Raw genomic sequence first — 18710 nt, 5'->3', positions numbered from 1 at the left:
TGCTGGTTCCAGCAGAACTGCCTGTGGCTCCTGGGGACACGGAGTGCCTTTGGAGAGCTGATGGAAGCAGTGGTTCCTCGGAAGATTGAAGGTGATGGCGGGGGGAGCTCAGCTTATAGGGCTGCAGGATGAGGCTGGAAGGAATCAGAGAAGACTGGAAAAGACTAAGAGCACCAGGGACAACCCCAACCCACCCACACTGTGCCATGAACTCATGTCCCTCAGTGCCACATCTCCATGGTTCTTGAACATCCCCAGGGACAGTGATTCCCCCACTCCTGGGCAGCCTGTGTCAGTGCAGCACCACTCTTTCCAAGAAGAAATTGTTCCTAATATTCAACCTGAACCTCCTCTGGTGCAACTTAAGGCCATTACCTCTTGTCCTATCACTAGTTACCTGGGAATCCCCTGCATTCTAAATAGGACTGGGGCACATGCAGGAGCATCGGCATCACTTGCAGGGCTTGCTCAATCTCTTCCCTTTCAGTGGGTGATGGCTCAGCTCCAGTTATTTCTTCCTTCAGCTCCTCTGGGGTGACTTCTGCAATAGGAGCTGTGCCTTTGGAGACATTCAGCCTGGATGGATGGTTCAGAGGCATGGAGAACTCAGAAATACTCCCAGAAATGGAGGGGGCCCAGGACATGTTGCATGCAGAAAGAATCCAGAGACTGGAAGAGTATCTAATCTTAGTCCTCCCTGGTCATCTGTAGCTGCTATTCTATTGGATTTTACTTGGGGGTTAAGTATCAGCTCCTCCAGCAACATGGAACTCTCCTCTTTCCTTCCTGAGGTATCCAGAAAGAGAAAATAATGTGACTATGGGAGTTGACAAAGGGAGGGAGAAGTCAAACTCTTAAACTAGGGCCATGGGGTGGGGGGATCCCTAGATAAGCTGCTCCCATGCTACGTACCACCCTGAGTGACTGCCTGGAGATGTGATGGCAGAGGGATAAGTCCCAGTGTCAGGGGTCTCCTCCATGGGGAGTCCTACGAGGCACAGGAGTGTCCTATGGCACAGTGGGACCTCCAGCAGATCAGACATCAATGAGAAGGTGCAAAGATCTGCCTGAACCTCATCAAGAGCCTCTGAAGGAGCCCAGGCATGGATGGAGACAGGAGGTGGGCAAACTAGATATTTGATCTGAACTAACAGGAGGAAAAAGTCCTTCTGTGTCTTCATTTATATCAGCAAAATTGCATCTTGGACCTTCCTTCTCTCAGATGGAGGTGGTGGCAGGGACCTCAGGCAGGGAGTTGCGGCTCTGTCCAAATGGGGTTCCAAGCAGGATCTAAAATGCATTGGATAGGAGCTCTTTCATCCCTGATTTATTTTGCTGGTGTGTGACCACAGCTAATGAGAACCTCCCATGCAAGTCACTCCTCTTCCTTTTAATCATTTAGAGGGGCTCCTCAACAAGCTGCCTCGTGACCTGTAATGTATTGTAGCAAAAAACACATATCTGGACACAATCAGCCCCATGTGGCCATCAGGGCTGGGAATGGGACCCTCTTTTCCCAGAGCCATGGGCAGGACACCATGGGAGACACGAGATGGCACTTACAGTGCTGGGCCAGGGGAAGGATGCACACAGACAAGGGGTGCAGGAGAGTTTCTGTTTCTCCTTGAGGGATAATTTCATTTGGAGGTGTTTTATTTTCTATATAAAAATCTGAAACCTGAAACATTTCCTGTGAAAGGAACCAAAGGGAAGAAAAAAATACAGTTTGGGGGCAAAGCTGCTTCCAGTAGGAAAGGTTTCACTCTGTTCCTGCCTGGAGGAAATTGCAGACATCAGAAAGCATCATGATGGGGATCAACGGGGCTGCATCCAGCAGCAGTGTGTGTGTGGGAGGGGGGACATTTCCCATTCAAATCCTTTCCAAGCTACTGAGATATCAGGTTTAATAGATTTAATAGAAGCAGAGAGCTGAAATTCTTGAGGTAGCTTTGGCAGTCCAATGAATATATATGTTCCATGCATTGGTATTAAGCCAGAGTTACAGGGCAGCTCGGATAGCAGCAGTCTGGAGTGAATAACGTTACAAGTTCATTGCTATTAACCTAAAACCAAATGTTATAAATCCAGGAAATTTGGAGCTGAGGTTAAGCGTCAGGGAATTCCAGGCATGCCAGGAATGCAGAGATCCGGCACACAGCACCTGTGGTGCACCCAGTGGGGAGGGGGGTGTTACAGCTGAGCAGCCCCAGTGAAAGCACCTCCATGCAGAGACATGGGGAGGAATAACAACTGCATTTGCATGGGGCTCTGCGTGGCTCTGGGTGGCTGACCTGCCTGCACACGCTCAGCCCGCTACACGTGCAGGCTGTGGTTAGTCTTCAGCATAAATGAGAAGCAGAGCCACAGGGCTAACGTGAGGGGAAAAGGAGTTTTTGTGCCCATGGAGGGGGTGTTTGGAATGGGTGGTGGGGCTGGATATGCAGAGATCCAAACCGAACACGTGGCAGATCCATGCCCTTCCCGACAGCTTCCCACCAGGGTGGGTGTTCCTGCAGCAGGAGCATATCTGGCCACAGCAGCTCTGAAAGAGCAGCAACTGGCCCAGTAAACACCAATACGAACTGGGGGCAGCCTGCTGGGTTACAGCTCTGCCCAGCTCTGCCCTGTGCTTCTGCTGAGCATCATTAAAACACATGAAGACCCCAAAGTGATGCCTGCAGGGCTCAGGCCAGACTGAGGTGCTGGGGCACAGCAGTGTGTGATGGGGGGCTCTGATGGAGGGCACTGCCACTTCCCACTGTCAGTGATGATCTGCATGCAGCCCTGAACTGCACAGCACCCCGACTAATGCCTGCTGACAGCTTGCTGTGTGATGCAGCAGTGTTAACCCCTGCAGTGCTGGCAGCAGGAGGGCAGGGGTTAATTAGATTGGAATGCAGTTTAATCGCAGGTTCCCTGAGCTCCTCACTGCCTGCTCTTACAAAGCGATGGAATATGACAAATATTTATCCCCACTCTGGCTGCAGCCCTTTATCTTCCCACATCACCATCAGGCTTTTCCAGCCTGGCGTTCAGCAGGGAGCGTGTAAGCAGATACTATATAAGGGTAAAAGCTGGTTTGGGCAGCTGTCAGCTTTTGCATTCGCTGCATTCCTGGGAGGAGAGGTTAGGGGAGGAGGAGTGGGGCAGGGGTGCTCCCAGCACCCAGGTGCTGCTCGGGTAGTGGGGACCACGATGCTCTTGGTGGGCACAATAAGGGCTTGTGGGCCCCCAGTCAGGGGGATGAGGATGGACCTGGTGCCAGGTGCTCCTCTGCAGCCTTATAGATGCCTTCTTTGCAAGACTGGGCTGGGGGCTCTGTCCCATAAGGTCACTCTATTCCTTACTGATGTACCCGTGTCCCTGTGTGCAGTGTCCGTGCTTGCTGCTGAGATGTTTCCTTGCCTGCTGCATGGCTGAGATTCGTTGCTTTCTATCAGCCCGGAGCTCTGCAGGCCTTCGTGAGCTGTTCCATCCTCAGGCAGTGTTTGCACCACACAAAGCCACCACTTCTCAGTGGGTGCTATTTAAACACAGCACTGTGAAAGCGCTCTCCCTCTCGACTCATTTCCACGTGGTTTTACCCTAAAAAATCTCTTGACTCAGCCAAGCTGTCCTGGAGGCATCTGTGGAGGCTGAGCAGAGAAAGATGCAAAAAGGGGTAGTTTATTTTTCCCAGGATCAGGTTTAGTTTCTGCTCAGTGATGAGGTGTTGGTGCTGGAATAACCATACATGTATCAGCTTATAGCACAGTGCCTGATCTATGGCACCTGAGGGCTCTGCAGCTCTCCTATGACACATGGATACTCACTGGCAGAACACAGTAGGCTTCATCTTCCACCAGGAGCAGCCCTTCCTGCAGTGCCTTCAGCAAAGTCAAAGGAGACAAAGGTTATATCTGGGGTAATTAATAGCCTGCATGTTTGTTTTGCAAACAGCCTTTTCAGACGGTCAGACCAATCGCACCTATCTCGAACAGGCAAGAAAAGTCCAATTAAATATAAAATCATCCGATCATTTGCAAATCACCCTTATCTTCTTCCCAGGGCTCTGCAAAGCACCGTCACTGTGGTGCATGGCCTTCATCTGCATGGCTGAGATGGGAGCAAGTTCTAAGGAATGCATGTTAGACCCTGGTTTCTTTGTGGCCTGTGGGCTGCATCCACATCACGGTGGGAAATGGGAATGCTACTTGTATGGGAGCACGATGGTGTCATGGGGATGGGGGGAAAGATCACAGGAATGAGGGGGTGGTCGTGGAGATGGGAAGAATGAGATTATCACAGGGATGGGAGATGGCCATGGGAGTGGGGTGATGATGGGAATGGGGCAATGATCAGAGGAAAGGGATGACTGTGGGATGGTCAGAGGACTGAGGATATGGCTGTGGGAATGGGGAGACAGTGATGCTCACAGAAATGAAGCTGTATTGAGATGTCCATGAGAACGGGGTGATGCTGATAGGGACGGAGCATGGCCATGCTGAATGCACTCTGCCTCCTGGGAAGCTGTGCTCTTTGAGCCCCTGCTGCCATCCCATGGGAGTGCTTCCACAGGGCTGGTGTTTCAGTCTCTCTGGGAGCCATTTGGTGGTACCCAAGTCCTTCCAGCCCTTCCCTGTGTCTGACTCCTCGTGCTCTATTTTCAGAGCTCACAACCTGGTGATGTGCTGAGGGTTGACTGCTCCCAGGTCTGCTCATCCTTGCCCCCAGGGAACTCGAAGCAGAGATTGATTTTCCCATCCCCTCTATCCAGCCCAGGGCTTGGCACACCAGCCAAACCCTTCCCAGGTCGATGACCGCTGATAGCTGAATATTGGCTTGCTAATTAAACGGGTAGGGTTCAGTCAGTCATTAAATGGGATTGAATTAAATTGAATTAGATCATGGCTGGGGGCTACATCGCAGGGTGAGCCTGGCTGCCAGGGCTGTGCTGGGAGCTCCCTGTACTGCATAACCAACTGGCACACGTGGGCTGAGATTTGCTGCAATAGGTGACCCTGTGATGGAGGATTGCACCTGGCAGGAGCATCCCCAGGAGCATCCCTGGATGCACTGCACTCATCAATAGGCTTCAGGGAAGGGGTTCTCAGCTGGCCTCAGCCAGCAGCAGGATGCTGGTGTCTGTGAGCTCCAGCTGTCCTGCTCTGAAGCCAAAGATAAAACAGGAGCAGAGGAGGATTATAAAGACCAGCTGTGTTGTACAGACCAGACCTGTGAGTGTGGTATGATAAAACATTGTGATAATGGAAAGAGACCTCCTTTTCCCCTTTTATCTTACCCCTTGCACACTGGTGAACTGGGTGATGACAGAGATCCTTCATGCCCGGAGGACCCAGAAGTGATGTCTCAGCACAAACAGAAAGGACTAGGCAGCAAAAGAGACATAACTCAAAGAAATGGGATCCCACCAAACATGAGAGATGCGGGTGGCTGGGATGTGCTCCTCTGCACTGTTCTGTGCTGATGGCACTGGGATGTGCCTGAGCTGGGGATACCTGGGGCCACCATCCCAGCTGGGTTGTTCCCAAGCACAGCCCCAGCCCTGTGCATGGCAGAGTCAGTGCCAAGCCTAGAAGCACTGAGGAGGACAAGCACCTCCCAACTAGAATTTGGGTCTCCTGGTGGATACCTGGACGCTGGCCCAGGGGCCAGAATTATTTATGTGGAGCCCAGAGAAAGGTCAGGGTGCCAGGATGCTCATGTGAGCAGGCAGCAGCATGGCTATAAAAAGCCCCATGATCACTTTCCAACTGGTGATTCAACAACAAATGCAAAAGTAATATTGAAGCTGCCTGCTGTGCCAACTGCTGGCTGTCGGCAGCAATAAAAATGCTGTAAATCAACTCCAATTAAAGGCTGTATGGAGCTGGGCAGGAGGCTCTGGCTGAAGATGGGAAACTCCCCAGCACGCCAAGATCACCATGGCAAAGCCTGCACGCTGTTACTTGCCGCATGCAATGGGTGATGGTTGGTGCTGCAAGGCTGTAGTTTGCTTTGGGTTTTATAGAGTTGGGAGAGTTGAAAGAGGTGGTGTCTTAGCACAAGGTGAGATTTGGGAATGGTTTTCTTTCTGGAGCTGGGATGTGCAGTGATGAATTCAGTTCCTAGTGCTGGTCCTGCCCTGCCACTGATTTTGTCCAGGGCTCCCCCTGCAGCTCAAGACAGACTGGCCCAAGTGTCCCTGCAGCTCTCAGCATCTCACCCTCTCACCATAAGCCCTGTACCTGTGTCCCAGCTTTGCTTCTCTGCTCGTTAACACAGCCAAGTTTATTGAGGGCATAGCGAGGCATTGCATATGGGAACTTTTGGATATGATGCATCTCAGGACTGGGTTTGCTCAGCTATGAATGGGGCATTCATTTCAGATCAGAAAGTGTTGTGGCAGTGTGGGAAAGGGGCAGGCAGGGCGGGGAGTGGATAACCAGGGTGTAGATAGGACCTACTGCTGGGGCAGCCAAGGTAGCTGCTGTACAGATACAAACATATCGGCCCTGCTCATGGCAATGGAGATGGCGCATGAGGGAGCACACTGCCAATGAACCCTGCATCTGAAAGAGGGCAATCTTTCACATCAGGTGAGGAAGGTGTGACAAGCTCATCCTGTTTGCATCCAGGCACATAATATGACAGGAGGATCTTGTTGGGGATCTGCCTGCTCCCAGCTGGCCAGCAGTGCCCAGAAGCTCCCAGCCCTGCAGCGTGGAGCTTGGGGCCAATCTCAGACATGGTGAGCTGTGCAGGAGGAGAAAGATCTTACAGACACGTTCCTGCTTCCCGGGGAAAGGGAGGCTCAGGGTTCGGGTTTTTTAACAGGCTTGTGAACAAGCCCTCCTTTTCCTCCAGGGAAGAGAAACACATGCCAAGCCTTGTGCAGGGGGTGGAAGGCGAGGTGGTGAAAATCCTGTTCTACCTTCCCAACCTCTGCTCCTTGCCAGCGGGATGGATGGAAGAAAGGGGAAGGAAGAGAGGAAGCAAGGAGCGGGTGAGCACAGGTCCCCATTTGGGTCTCGCTCCCAGTATGATTGCAGCAGGTTGATAGGAGCCAGTCTTATCCCACATGCTCCTTGTCATCTGTTCTCCTCTGAAGGCACCAGTTGGAGTTCTGCAGAACACCCCGTGTCTTGCACAGGCTATCATACATGGCCTCATGCTTGTTGGAGGCTCACTGGGACAGAACACCCATCCTCTGCCACTTGGGCCTTGCCTCAGTCGCTGCAGAGGTGGCTATTTTTGCTGATGTGACATCAGGTTCACAGCAGCCCGTCCCACAAACTCTTGTGCAATCCCCTTTGTGAGTAAGAAGCAGACTTTCCATTCCCTATTTAGTTAAGTTTTTCAACTCTCCAGGCCTCAAATATATGGTGGGTGAGACAATGAAGCTCATATTTGGTGCTGACCTGTTTCAGAACGTTTCCTATTGACATGTATGATAATAAAAACAGCATAGCCCGACAGGGCAGCGTGCCTGAAGAAATAAAGTGTAACCTCATCTTACTGTGCTTTGTTACATTGCGGGAAGCTTTGAATCTCAAGCTTTAAGCACAAGGCTTGAATTTCCAAGCTCCTGCCACAAACATGTTTAATACAAAGTCGTTTTACTATAGAATAGCTTTTATTTTATTGCTATAAACATACCTGCCTGGGTTTTGAAGCTGTGTAATAAAGCATTTCTGCCTTTTCCTTCTCTCTGAAGGTATCGAAGTGCGTTAGGCACGATGTGATCTCACCACTGAGATGGCTGAGAGCGAAACCTTGTTACTGCATGGAGACTGAAAGGGATGGAAAGAAACTGCATCAGCCACAGCGAGCCAGGGTTTGAATTAGAAACCAGATTCACAAGGATTTCATTGCCATGTCCCTTGTCAGCACAGATCCTGCATTAAATACTTAATTCTGGCTCGTTATTGTTCGGTACATGGAGTTCCCAAGGACAGTTTGACCCAGAAAGGTGCTGAGCTGTCCTGCTTAGCGGGGCTGGGGGATCCTGAGGGAGCTGTGGGCCCTGGGGGTGTGTCCTAATGCAGACACAAAGCAGGGCAGGGAAAGGCACAGGATGAGGCTGTTCTGCCTGCGGGATGCTGGATGTGACACCAACACACGGCTCTGCTTACCGTGTGTTATACTTACTGTATAGCGATGTGTTGCTGTGGTGTTACATTCCCGGCCCGGTCCCTCCTGAGGGGGAGGCGCGTTCCCGCCCCGCTCTGCGGCACCGCGCGCACCGCCCGCTGCAGCGCCGTGAACGCGCCGCGCCCCCCGCCGGGCGTGCTGCAGCGCGGGGCGAGGCTCGCCGTGACGGGCGTGGCGAGCGCCCAATGAGAGGAGAGTTTAAAACCGAGCGGCCAATGAGAGCAGCGGGGCGGGGCGAAGCGAGGAGGCGGGGTTTGGAGGGTAAGCGTGCGGAGGTTGCTATGGCCGTGGCCGCGGAGAGGCCGCGCGGCGGGCCAATGGGCGAGCGAGCGGCGGAAGACGGACGTGTGAGGGAACCAATGAGCGCGCGGCGTGCGGCGGCGGCGGGGGCGGGACTCGAGGCGGCGGCGAGAGGGGGGCGGAGGGCTCGGTGTGGCGCTAAAGGCGCGCGGCGGGCGGGGGGCGGAGCGGAGCGGGGCTGAGGAGCCGGCGGGCGGCGCGAGCTGCGGGGAGCGGCGCTGCACACACAGGTGGGGCAGGGGGCAGCGGCATCCACCGCTCCGTGGGGCGGCCGAGGGAGGTTGGTTGTGGACGGGGGGGGGGATGGCGGCCGGGATCGGTGCGGCGGGAGGCGGCGCTGAGGCGCGGGTCCGGCACACAAAGACCCCTTGTGCGGGCCGGCCGCACCGCAACCAGGGGAGGTGGCCATTTTCTGCCGCTCCGCAGCCGGGCCGAGCCGGGGCCGCTGCCCTTTGTCCTTCGGGCCCTGCCGAGGGTCCCGCGGGCCGCCCGGCCCGGCCCCGACCCGCGCCCTTTTGTTCGGTGCCGGAGGGGGGGGGATCCCTCTGGATCCCTCGGTGATCGAGATCCCTTGTTATCCCTCCTCCCGTTGAGCAGCGCCGGATCCGTGCGTGGGAACCGCGTTCATTTGGGTATCCCATGTAAATGCCATTGTTCGCGGCGCGGCCCCGCGCGGGGCGAAGCGCGGGATCCTTTGTGTGGGCGCCGCGGGGCTGGGAGCGGCGCTGCGGGGCGGGGGGCGCGGGCCGAGACCGGCCGCGATTCATTTCGGTCCCCGCAGCACAGTGAGGCCTTGGGGCGGTGCGGGCTCCCAAAGCCTCGTGTCCGTCCTTGGCCGCTCGTTGCTTTTTCCTGGCTGTATCTATTGCACGCAGGGTCCTCTCGGCGTTTTCCTTTCTCCGCGGGGTTCTCCTCGCTGAGGCTCTAATGGAATACTTTAAATGTTGAGTCATCGCCTCTGGGGTTGAATTAGACGGTGTGTAGTCGGCGGTCACCGGGATTTTGGTGCACTCACGTTGAGGTTTGTTCTCCTTGATGTGCGTGGAGGAGCGACCATTGTGCTTAACTGCACGTTGGATGCGTTGCAGAACTGCCAGCAGTGTGTCCATGCCTTGGTGTGATGACGAATGAGGTTTGCAAAGCCTTCCCTGCTTTCACAGCTCTCCTGCTGGGAGAGGTCACCATGTGCTCAGGTAGCGTTGCCCATCAGTAGTGGGACTGCACGATCAGGCAGCGTTACCCTGTGCCAGGTGACAGCCTTGACCTTGCTGCTCTTAGACCCACAGGCTTTGGATGTGGCAGCGTTGTTAACTGAGGGTGCTATGGCCTCCCTCCTAAACTGATGCCATTAGATACAATGAGCCTGCCGAAGCTCCTATCAGCAGCTTTTCATTCACCTTCAAATAATCTGTGAAGCTGCTGGAAAATCCAACGTGACTCCTCAGCTCGCTGTCTTGTGCCTCAAGGTAAACTGGAGAGCCGAGGCATTCCTTATTTTTAATGTGGTAATGTCATTTTGTTCACAGTTGGCAACAGAAGTGAGCTGTGGAAATGTGGAGTCTTAAAGCTTTAGGATGACGATGAGCTTGAAGGCTTGTTGGAGCTTCTCAAGTTCTTGTTTGTAGTTGAAAGTCAACTCTTTGTTAAAGTAAACGGGCTGGTGTCACTCATTCAGCTCTTTCTATGTGTAGAGTGTTAGTTATTTATGATATTTGCTATAGTACAATGTAGTACAGTAATACCACCTCTCCTATTTTAACTACCAAGGTGTTTATTGTTCTTATGGTTCATGCCATTGCTGCAGTGTCTATAGCTGGTGTTCAACCACACTTGGTTTGTACTCTAGTGGGTCTGGATTGTGTGTGAAAGATCATTGAGTCTGGTCAGTAATTTAATGATTCAGAGTGCTGCTGCAGATAGGGGCACCCACTTGTATAGCAGCTTAATGCTATGGAAAGCTTTCATGCTATGCCATCACCCAAGGGAAGATGCAGACGTTGCAGGCAGCCCATTTAATTGGTGTCACAGCTCTGTTCATGGATTGTATGTTCAATTTGTAACATGCTTCTTGCTTTTCTTTATCCCTTTGCGATGTGCAGGGTAACTGATAGAGGACACCTTCCCTTCCCACAATGGCACAGAGATCTGGGCAGGAAGATCCCGAGAGATACCTCTTTGTGGACAGGGCTGTCATCTACAACCCTGCCACCCAGGCTGATTGGACTGCCAAGAAGTTGGTGTGGATTCCTTCAGAGCGCCACGGTTTTGAGGCAGCCAGCATCAAGGAGGAGAAGGGGGATGAAGTGTTGGTTGAACTGGCAGAGAATGGAAAGAAAGCGCTAGTCAATAAAGATGACATTCAGAAGATGAATCCCCCCAAGTTCTCAAAGGTGGAAGACATGGCAGAATTAACCTGTTTAAATGAAGCCTCTGTGTTGCATAATTTAAAGGATCGCTATTACTCTGGGCTCATCTATGTAAGTACTAATTACTGGATTCATTACAGTTGCTCATTCAGCTAAAGTTTATCTGATTGCCATTCCTTTCTTTATGTGAAATGGAGGAAGTGGGTCTTGGCTCTGATTTTTGGTAACGTAAATGCTTTGTGTCCTTTGGATCAGCCCCGTGTCTTTTTCCATGCCGTGTGCAGGTCAGGAACTCTGGTGTCATAAACCAAATAATAAAGATTTCTCCTATGGAAATAATTCTGCAAGCATCTTTCAAAAATAGAATGCTAAATGGCAGCTCCGGGTGCTTAGCTCATGCGGCTCATTAGAGCACTTGCCTCAGACATGCTTAACTGATACAGTGAATGGTATCAAATGGCTTGTTTGAACTGAGAGATTACAAAACCGAACTTTGCTGAATAACTGCTCTTTAATTGCTCAGATGAATAAACATGTATCTTGTTTTAACTCGCCGTTTATTAAAAATGCTAATAAGAAGTGAATGAAAAGCTGGGAAGTGCTAGGAATGCAGGATGTCTAATATCAGCTCAGTGGGCCAGGAAAGTATGTGTTCAAGTGCTTACAATCAATAAGATCCAGCTTTCTTCTTCGGCACTCATTGAAAGATCTGGTTTATTGCCATCCTTCCTTTGAGTCAGGAATCATGAAGCCACTGGTGCTGTGTCTTCCTTGAGCAGCATTGAGTGCTGTCTGGCTCTCAGCTCAGAGGAGCCCCTTGTCTTGGTGGGCTGACTGCACAGTGCCTCGTAGCTCTTGGTGATAACTCAGGCTCAACAAACAGCCCTTCTGTCTCAAGTGACTGGAACATGTGCTTAAACACTTGGCTCATTTTAATAAGTGCTTGTTCTGAAGCTTAAATCCATTTTTATGTAGTTCTGCTAGTTAGTTGGCTCACTTCTGTCTGTCTAAGTGCCAGCAGACCCTTGGTAATGTATTGATTTGATAGGACTCTTCATACCTGTGCTTCTGCGTTAACTTCTGTGTGGGTTTTTGCTTTTTGCTATTCCAAAGCCTTCCACCAAGAGACTTAGAGCTGAGCTCAGCAAAAAAAAATGCTTCTGGAATGCTTCCTTTAAGCTTATAAGTAAACTGAATGGGTAATTGGTAAGGACCGGATTGAGAATTAAAAGTAAACAAGTTGATAAGCCAAATATTGTGTGTGTATCAATCATAGTGCTGGTTTTGGAAGTCATTACATCCTCTCTACTAATATTTCATTATAATGAGAGCTAAAAGGTGTAGACCTTAGATTGGTGCTTGCTTGGACTTCTAAGGGCTCCATACTTGAAATGTAACCACAGATGTTTTTGGAGGATGGTGCTGAGAGCCTGTCACTCTTCACATAGGCCAATGTGCTACTGTGTTACTTGGGATGAATGACAAACCAAAAGCCTCTCTGTCTTGCTCAGGGGGCAGCTTGTCCTATACTGGAGTTTGTAATATATTATGTGCAGCTCACCTGTCTCTACCCCTCTCCTGCTTCCCAAAATGGTGCTTTCTGTTTTCATGTTTGAGCTGTGGAGGTGCAGGCTGTGGAACTTGGTTCCTTGGCACTGAGGGACTGCTGTCACATAGGAGGATTACTGCATCCGTATGTTAGTGCTGACCTCCCCCGCCCCCGTGCTGGAAGTTGGTTGGGATCAAGAAGCTAATGGATTTGTTGGCCTTAACTGAAGGTCTGAGCCACAGCAACATTGCTGGAGGATGCTGCCTTTACCAAGAATAGTATGTATCTGGAATAATGGCTTATTTAAAGTTAAAACTCTGCTTACTTTGTGGAGGAGGGGGGGAAACCGCAGTCAGAGGCTGAATATTGGCAAAGAGAATAGGAGCTTCAGCAGCACCTTGAGCTGATGGGATTTTTAGTGCAGTTCTGGTCTTCCTCAAGGATCCCTATGTTCCCTCAGCCTTGCACCTGCATCACTGCTTCTGACTGCACACCCAGCAGCCATTGCTATTGCCTGGTAACCTGCTGATGTGCATCTGGCATGAAAAGCCAGAGTTAAGATGAAGTGAATTATAGGAAACTGACCATGGCAAGAATCAGTTCAAGTCATGTTTGAATTCCCAGGTGCTCTGATAATAACCAAACTGATGTTCATTTTGGTGCTGACCTTGAACAGCTGAGAATAGTGGTGGTGAATCTGATGTGCTTTCTATTAATTCCTAACTGGTAACATACAGAGTTGCCTTTCTAGGAAGAAGGTGAGACTGTCCACTGGTGTGGAGTCATTTCCTTTCAGTCCCTAGAAAGGAAACGAGCTGTTAAATCTGACTGGCAAGTCTAGTAATCTATCTGTTACCTCTTCAGAATGGAACTAGTAGAGGAGCAGGACGTGCTGACTACATCCAGTAGGTGCCAAGTTGTGTGAGCTGAGCTCTGGTGCTTGTCTCATCGAGAAGAGATCCATGCAGCATCTAGGAGGGATGGTGGGGAGTCCTGGAACTTGTAGCATCTCTGGTATCTGTCCAGAGATAATCTTGGCCTCTGAGTTGTGTCATTACTGTGTGGGTGGTGAGTATGAATGGAGAACTGGAGACTGATGGTTTGTGGAAGTGTGTTGTCTGTACTCAGTCCTGCCTTCATTTCTGATCTCTTCATGATGGCACAGAAGACAAAAGGTCGCAGGGTTTGTACGGGATCTGCTGGGAAGAGTGGTTGGAGAATGAACTGTGGTAAGCTCAGCCTCCATCTTTAACATCAGCTGTTCTGCTGCTTGTTGTAAGGTTTGTTTTCAGCATGGCCAAAGAATATTACAATATCTTTCCTAAAGGAAGTCTATTATTTTTGCAAGTTATTCTGTATCATGCTGTATTCACACAAATGGGGCAAACCTGTCATTATGGCTTCTTGTACAAGGACTTTTCTCCTTAACCCTGGACAGTTAAGCATGATCCCACACAATCTACAGGTGATCTGTGCTCATGCTGATTCTATGGTGAAAATCCATATCTTACGCTTTTCTAGGTATACCTGCATTTCTTCTGGTAGGGCTGCATCATGTGGATCTCTAGTACTGTAGGCTGCCTGCTCTGCTCTGAAATGGCCAGTCTTAACCCTAGCCTCAATGGGTAATTAGTAGTCCCCTTCCTTGTTGTAGGTCAAGAGCTGGGGGCAGTTGGTCATGAGGGAACCCAGGGGAATCCCCAAGGGCTGAGAGGCTTTTGGAATGGTTTGGATCAATAGGACTGGGCTCAGACTGGTTATATGCCAGTTCTTCAGCGTCCTTGTGCCTTTGGTCATGAGCTTTGGGTTTTTAGCTTGAGTGAGGGAACATCTTTGTTTGCAGTAGCATTTTTACATGCGTGTCTTTACAAGACTTCTAGCTACCAGCTCTGGATCATTGTTTCAAAGTCACATCAGGTAGATGTGATTTCAGAGGGCAGGCTGAGGGAAAGTCTTTGAATCAAATGCTAAAATAGAGGCATCCACTGGGAAGAACCTCTTGTAAGGGTCTGTCAGCTTCACCTTCATGAGGTTCTGGGTTCCCTTTGAGCAGCTTCTGACCTCCACACAGCCCAGCATGATGTTTGAATGTAGGCATTCACTGTTTGCCTGTTGACCTGCTGTGCTGTGAGCTGGGGGGGTTCAGGAGTTGTGCTACTCGTGACTCAGACAGCTGTGGTGTCAGTTTGCTGCTTCAGAGCAGGAGCTGGAGCTGTGACTTTGGCTGTCAGAGCTGGAGCTGTCACCTTCCATTGTAGACCTGGGACAAAGGGGATGTTTGAAATGGAAGTCTGGCTTGGTTGGGAGGGATGGGGCTGCCAGGGGGGATCACCAAGTAGGCAGAATTCAATCTGGAAGCAAAATGCAGGGGGAAGAGGTTCTGTGCTTGATAATATGGAGGGGAAAATACAGAGCTGCTTTGATGGAGAGCTACAAATAGTTCTCCAGAGGAGTTTCTGGTGTAGGAGGAAACATTTTCTCCATCTTCATCTGTGCTTCATTATCAGCAATGCATTAAAGATCACAATTCATAAAGATTATATATAGATTATACACAGTCACGTCAGTTATGTTTGAAATTAGGTTTCTGTGCAGAGCTTACTATCCAATTTGACTCATGGCTGATGAGAAGAAGAGAACTGTTGCCATATGTATGTGTGGTTTTTACTTCTATTTTTTACCATTTTCTGCTGTCTGTACTTAGAAAGATGAGAGTTTCTGTAGGTGACTAATCTCACACTGCTGGGAGTCCTTCCATTTCAGAGCAAGGTTTTATTTTTCATGAGCTTTGAATTGAAGTGAATTTCAAGGTATGCTACATCACTTCAAGACCTGTGCAAAGCAGGTCAGGATTGTTCCTGGTCACTTGACGTGTTTCAGTGCTTTGGTAGCCAGCAGTCTGGATGCAACTTTTCTAGTATCTCGAATTTCTTAAGTCACTCTGAAGCATTTCAGTAAGTGCAAATGCAGCTGACCTTGGAGATCAGGAGTGTAAATACCTCCATTCTGCTGGGTGGATGGTAAGTTGATTGCAATATTGCAGCATGGGCAGGAATTGGAAGGATCAAGCTGATGACTGTACTAGTCCTGAGACTGTAGTGGATGAAACCTACCAGCAATTTGAAGCTCTGCTTTTGTCTCAATGCTTCCTTGATGGAAAATAGAAGGGAAAAAGAGAACCTCTTGCCCAACTTACCTACATAGATTTTGTTAAAGCGAATGGACTCTTTCTAAATGAACAAGTGAACTTAAACAGGATGGATCCTGCACAGGTTTGTGTTTCCAGGAGAGAAGAAAGCTCATGTCTGAGTTGTGGGGCTGTATTTGGCTGAGGGAGGGGACGTCGATGTGGCTTACTGATATTCCACAAGCCATGGCAATAACTGCTTCCTGACCTTGTTTGGTCAGAAGGATTGAAGCCACTGTCTGAGATACTGTTGGCTTTGTGCTTAACCCAGTTCTGCTGTTCCTGTGGAAGAACAGGGGGATGCTGAGGCACATTGAGGATCCAGCTCTGAAGTCTTTTGAACTCAAAATATGGATCATTTCACCACCCACCACTCAGTTTCATTTTAGCAAAGACTTTTCCAACAGGGTTGGAAGCTGTGTAACTCCAAAGGCTTCTGGAACCTTCCTGCTAACTACTGCTCTCTACATACACTTCTTTTTCCTACCAGCGAAGAAGAAAATGTGCTCATTATTATGGTTACAAACACTTTGCTTGATGTTTCTTATAAGTGTTACCTCCATAAATTGATCTGCAGCCCAATTTTTTCCCCCCCTCTGTACTTTCCATTTTATCGGGGCAGAAGAGGGGGGAGAACAATAAATGAGCTGCAGTCCCAGCTCCAGAACCTGCAGTGGGGAGCAGCTCTCCAGCTGTAACCTGTTTCTTCTTATGCCACTGTTCCTGTGAGGCCGGAGCATAACCTAGAGCAGTCAGTGTAATTATATAAGCTGCTGTGTTCTAATTGTTTTAATTTTTGCGCTGGTCCAGATGGGAGAACTTCAGATCACTTTGTTACACACTGCTAACAGCAGACCCTGCAGGAACCTTGGGTCTGTAGCTTTGCTTCAGCATGAACCAGTTGTGTGAGTTCTGCTACTCGATAACATGCAGTGATGCTTTGGGTTTGAATTGATGGCTGCTTTGACCTCAGAAGTTGTTTTGAGGTTAACTCTGGTTTATGGAAGATTCATAAATGTGATCAAGTTGAGTTTTGTGTAGCTTTACACTTTGTAAGAGAAATCCAAGATGTTTCTGGGAGGTGTATTAAAGTATCTTGTCTCTTGGCAAGAAGGGATACAAAGTTTGATAAATATAATGTGATTCCTTTAGTAGTGGTAGCACAGCAGCCTACAGAGGTGCAGTAGTTTGGTTTATGGACTGGTAAAACAGTACCTTCCTTCAGCTGACTGCTCACATCCAAGGGAGCCCTTTGAGCCCTGTGCCTGCAGCAGGCAGCCTGAGGTGGGCTGGGCGCTGCTGTACAGCCCTGCAGAGCCTGCTGAGGGGATATTAATACTTCCCTGTCCCTGCTGTGAGCTGGGATCATGTTTTCCCCATCAGGCTCAGTGTGGTTGGGGCAGTCACGCTGTGCTCAGTGACGCTGCTGTCAGTCTGAGTGGGGAGCTCTGGGTGGGGCATAACCTGTGCTGCCAAGTTATATTATCTTTTTTTCCCCTCTTTTTAAACAGTCTGAGGCCTGTCAATGTGACAGTGTAATGCTAGTGAGCTCCCTGTCTGCAGTGCTGGCTGCAGAGCACATCTGTAGGCTGTGCTGTTCTCCAGTTTGGGCGGTGTTTTTGCTTTAATAGCTGTGTTCCCTGTGTCATCCCTGCAGAGATCTTGCCCTTCAGCTGCTGGGCTAGCAGTCAGGGCTGCTGTCCCTATCCAGCCCAGCTTCTGTCGGGCTGAGGCTTATGCTGCTCCATTGTGTCTGTCACCCTTTCCAGTGTCTCTGACCTCTACTTGCCAATGCCAATAGGACTGAATTATTTGAGCTAGCAGTTTGTGCAGATATCTGTGTTAATTCAGGTTCCAGGCTGCCAACTACTCTGGCTGGGGGTGATGGTGCTGTGCCAGATGCTGGCTGGGCTGCAGCTGTGTCTGGTGGAGGATGCGTTCATCTCCAGGCCACAGCCTATGGCTTCTACCCCTCAGGGTGCTGAAGAGCTACATCCCATTCTGTACAGTGTGAATTTCAGGTTACCTCGCTGCATGGGGGAGTAAGGCTGTATGTGAGAAACACACCCAGCTCAGAGGCTTGAGTAAGGTTTGGAGAGTGAAAGGCAGCAGGTGCGCAACCTAAGGAGGTAAAACTGGACAGAGGAACTATGATGTGGTGTTGCAGCTTTCCTATCTGGAAATGGGAAATCATTTGCAAACATGTGATTCAGGTCTTGTTTTCTAGGCAAGGCACTACAATTAGCAGTAGGGGATACCCAGATGCTTATTTCAGATTAATTATTTACGTTGTAGTGGACTATGTCTATCACTTTCTGTATTTGAGGAACTGCAGATAAGTGTTGAGCTTGGATACTGTAGTGAGGCAAACTGTTGCATTTCTCCCATTAGAGAACTGACCTGCATCTTGTGCTCTGAAACCACTCTTTACAGAGGCCTTCTTTTGATGTCGGCACCAACCTAGCTATCATAACAGCATTTTCCTTGGTGGAAGAACTGCAAGGCTGGACTGTTAAGCTAGAGAGCTGTACAAAGGTTTGGACACTTGCCACTGTGAAGGTACATACACAGCAAAGTTTTGATGTGGCTTTGCACTTGGGAGCCTTTCCTGCTCTGAAGCACTGGTACCAATCAGTAGGAGTGATCCTGAAGGTGAAACTCAGTTCTTTTGTGTCTGAAGAGTTCAGATAAGGTGAGAGGTAACTCTTTCCTGTTACCAGTGTGGCACTGGTAAGCTGCACTTCAAGACCACAAACAGTGATGCTCAGTGCCTGACAGATACATGTGTCTGTCTCTTTCTCAGGTTGCTTACTGCTAGGAATATACCATAGCTTTCAAGCAGGCTGAGCTCTACAGTCTGGGGTAGCATACCAAAATCTGAGTTAAGTGATATATTACTGGCTTAAAGCTTGTAAGCATCTGGAAATATTCAAAGGCACAATTAGTGTCCTGAAGGAGAGTTTGTGCACTGTCAGAGCACTGCTTTACTATTTGTCTCTGGAGCTTTGCCTAGAGAGCATGCATTCCAGCAGGCAGTGTTGCTGTTGCTCAATATTGTCTATATCCTATTCCTGTGCGAAGCAGAAATGTATTTCAAGCAGTGAGCTAGTTTATAGCTGATCACACAGTCCTAAGGTGAGTAAGCATCTATACTCCAGCTTTTCAGTGTACAGAC

The 18710-nt window shown here is 49.7% G+C and overlaps 1 protein-coding gene across 4 annotated transcripts in view; it reads left to right on the top strand.

The window, feature by feature from the left end:
• The first annotated feature begins 8552 nt into the window (after positions 1–8552).
• MYH10 (myosin heavy chain 10) overlaps positions 8553–18710 on the top strand; it is an 82520-nt gene continuing 72362 nt past the window's right edge. For all 4 annotated transcript variants that reach the window (XM_015879768.1, XM_015879766.1, XM_015879767.1 and 1 more), the window contains exons 1-2: positions 8553–8663; positions 10533–10910. In XM_015879768.1, the coding sequence (XP_015735254.1) occupies positions 10566–10910 (345 nt within the window). In that variant the 5' untranslated portion in view covers positions 8553–8663; positions 10533–10565. The remainder of the gene's footprint in view (positions 8664–10532; positions 10911–18710) is intronic.

Source organism: Coturnix japonica, chromosome 18 (assembly GCF_001577835.2).
Source record: "Coturnix japonica isolate 7356 chromosome 18, Coturnix japonica 2.1, whole genome shotgun sequence".
Taxonomy (NCBI): Eukaryota; Metazoa; Chordata; class Aves; order Galliformes; family Phasianidae; genus Coturnix; species Coturnix japonica.
The sequence above is the reverse complement of the archived record's forward strand: the minus strand, read 5'-3'. Positions and strand labels throughout refer to the sequence as shown.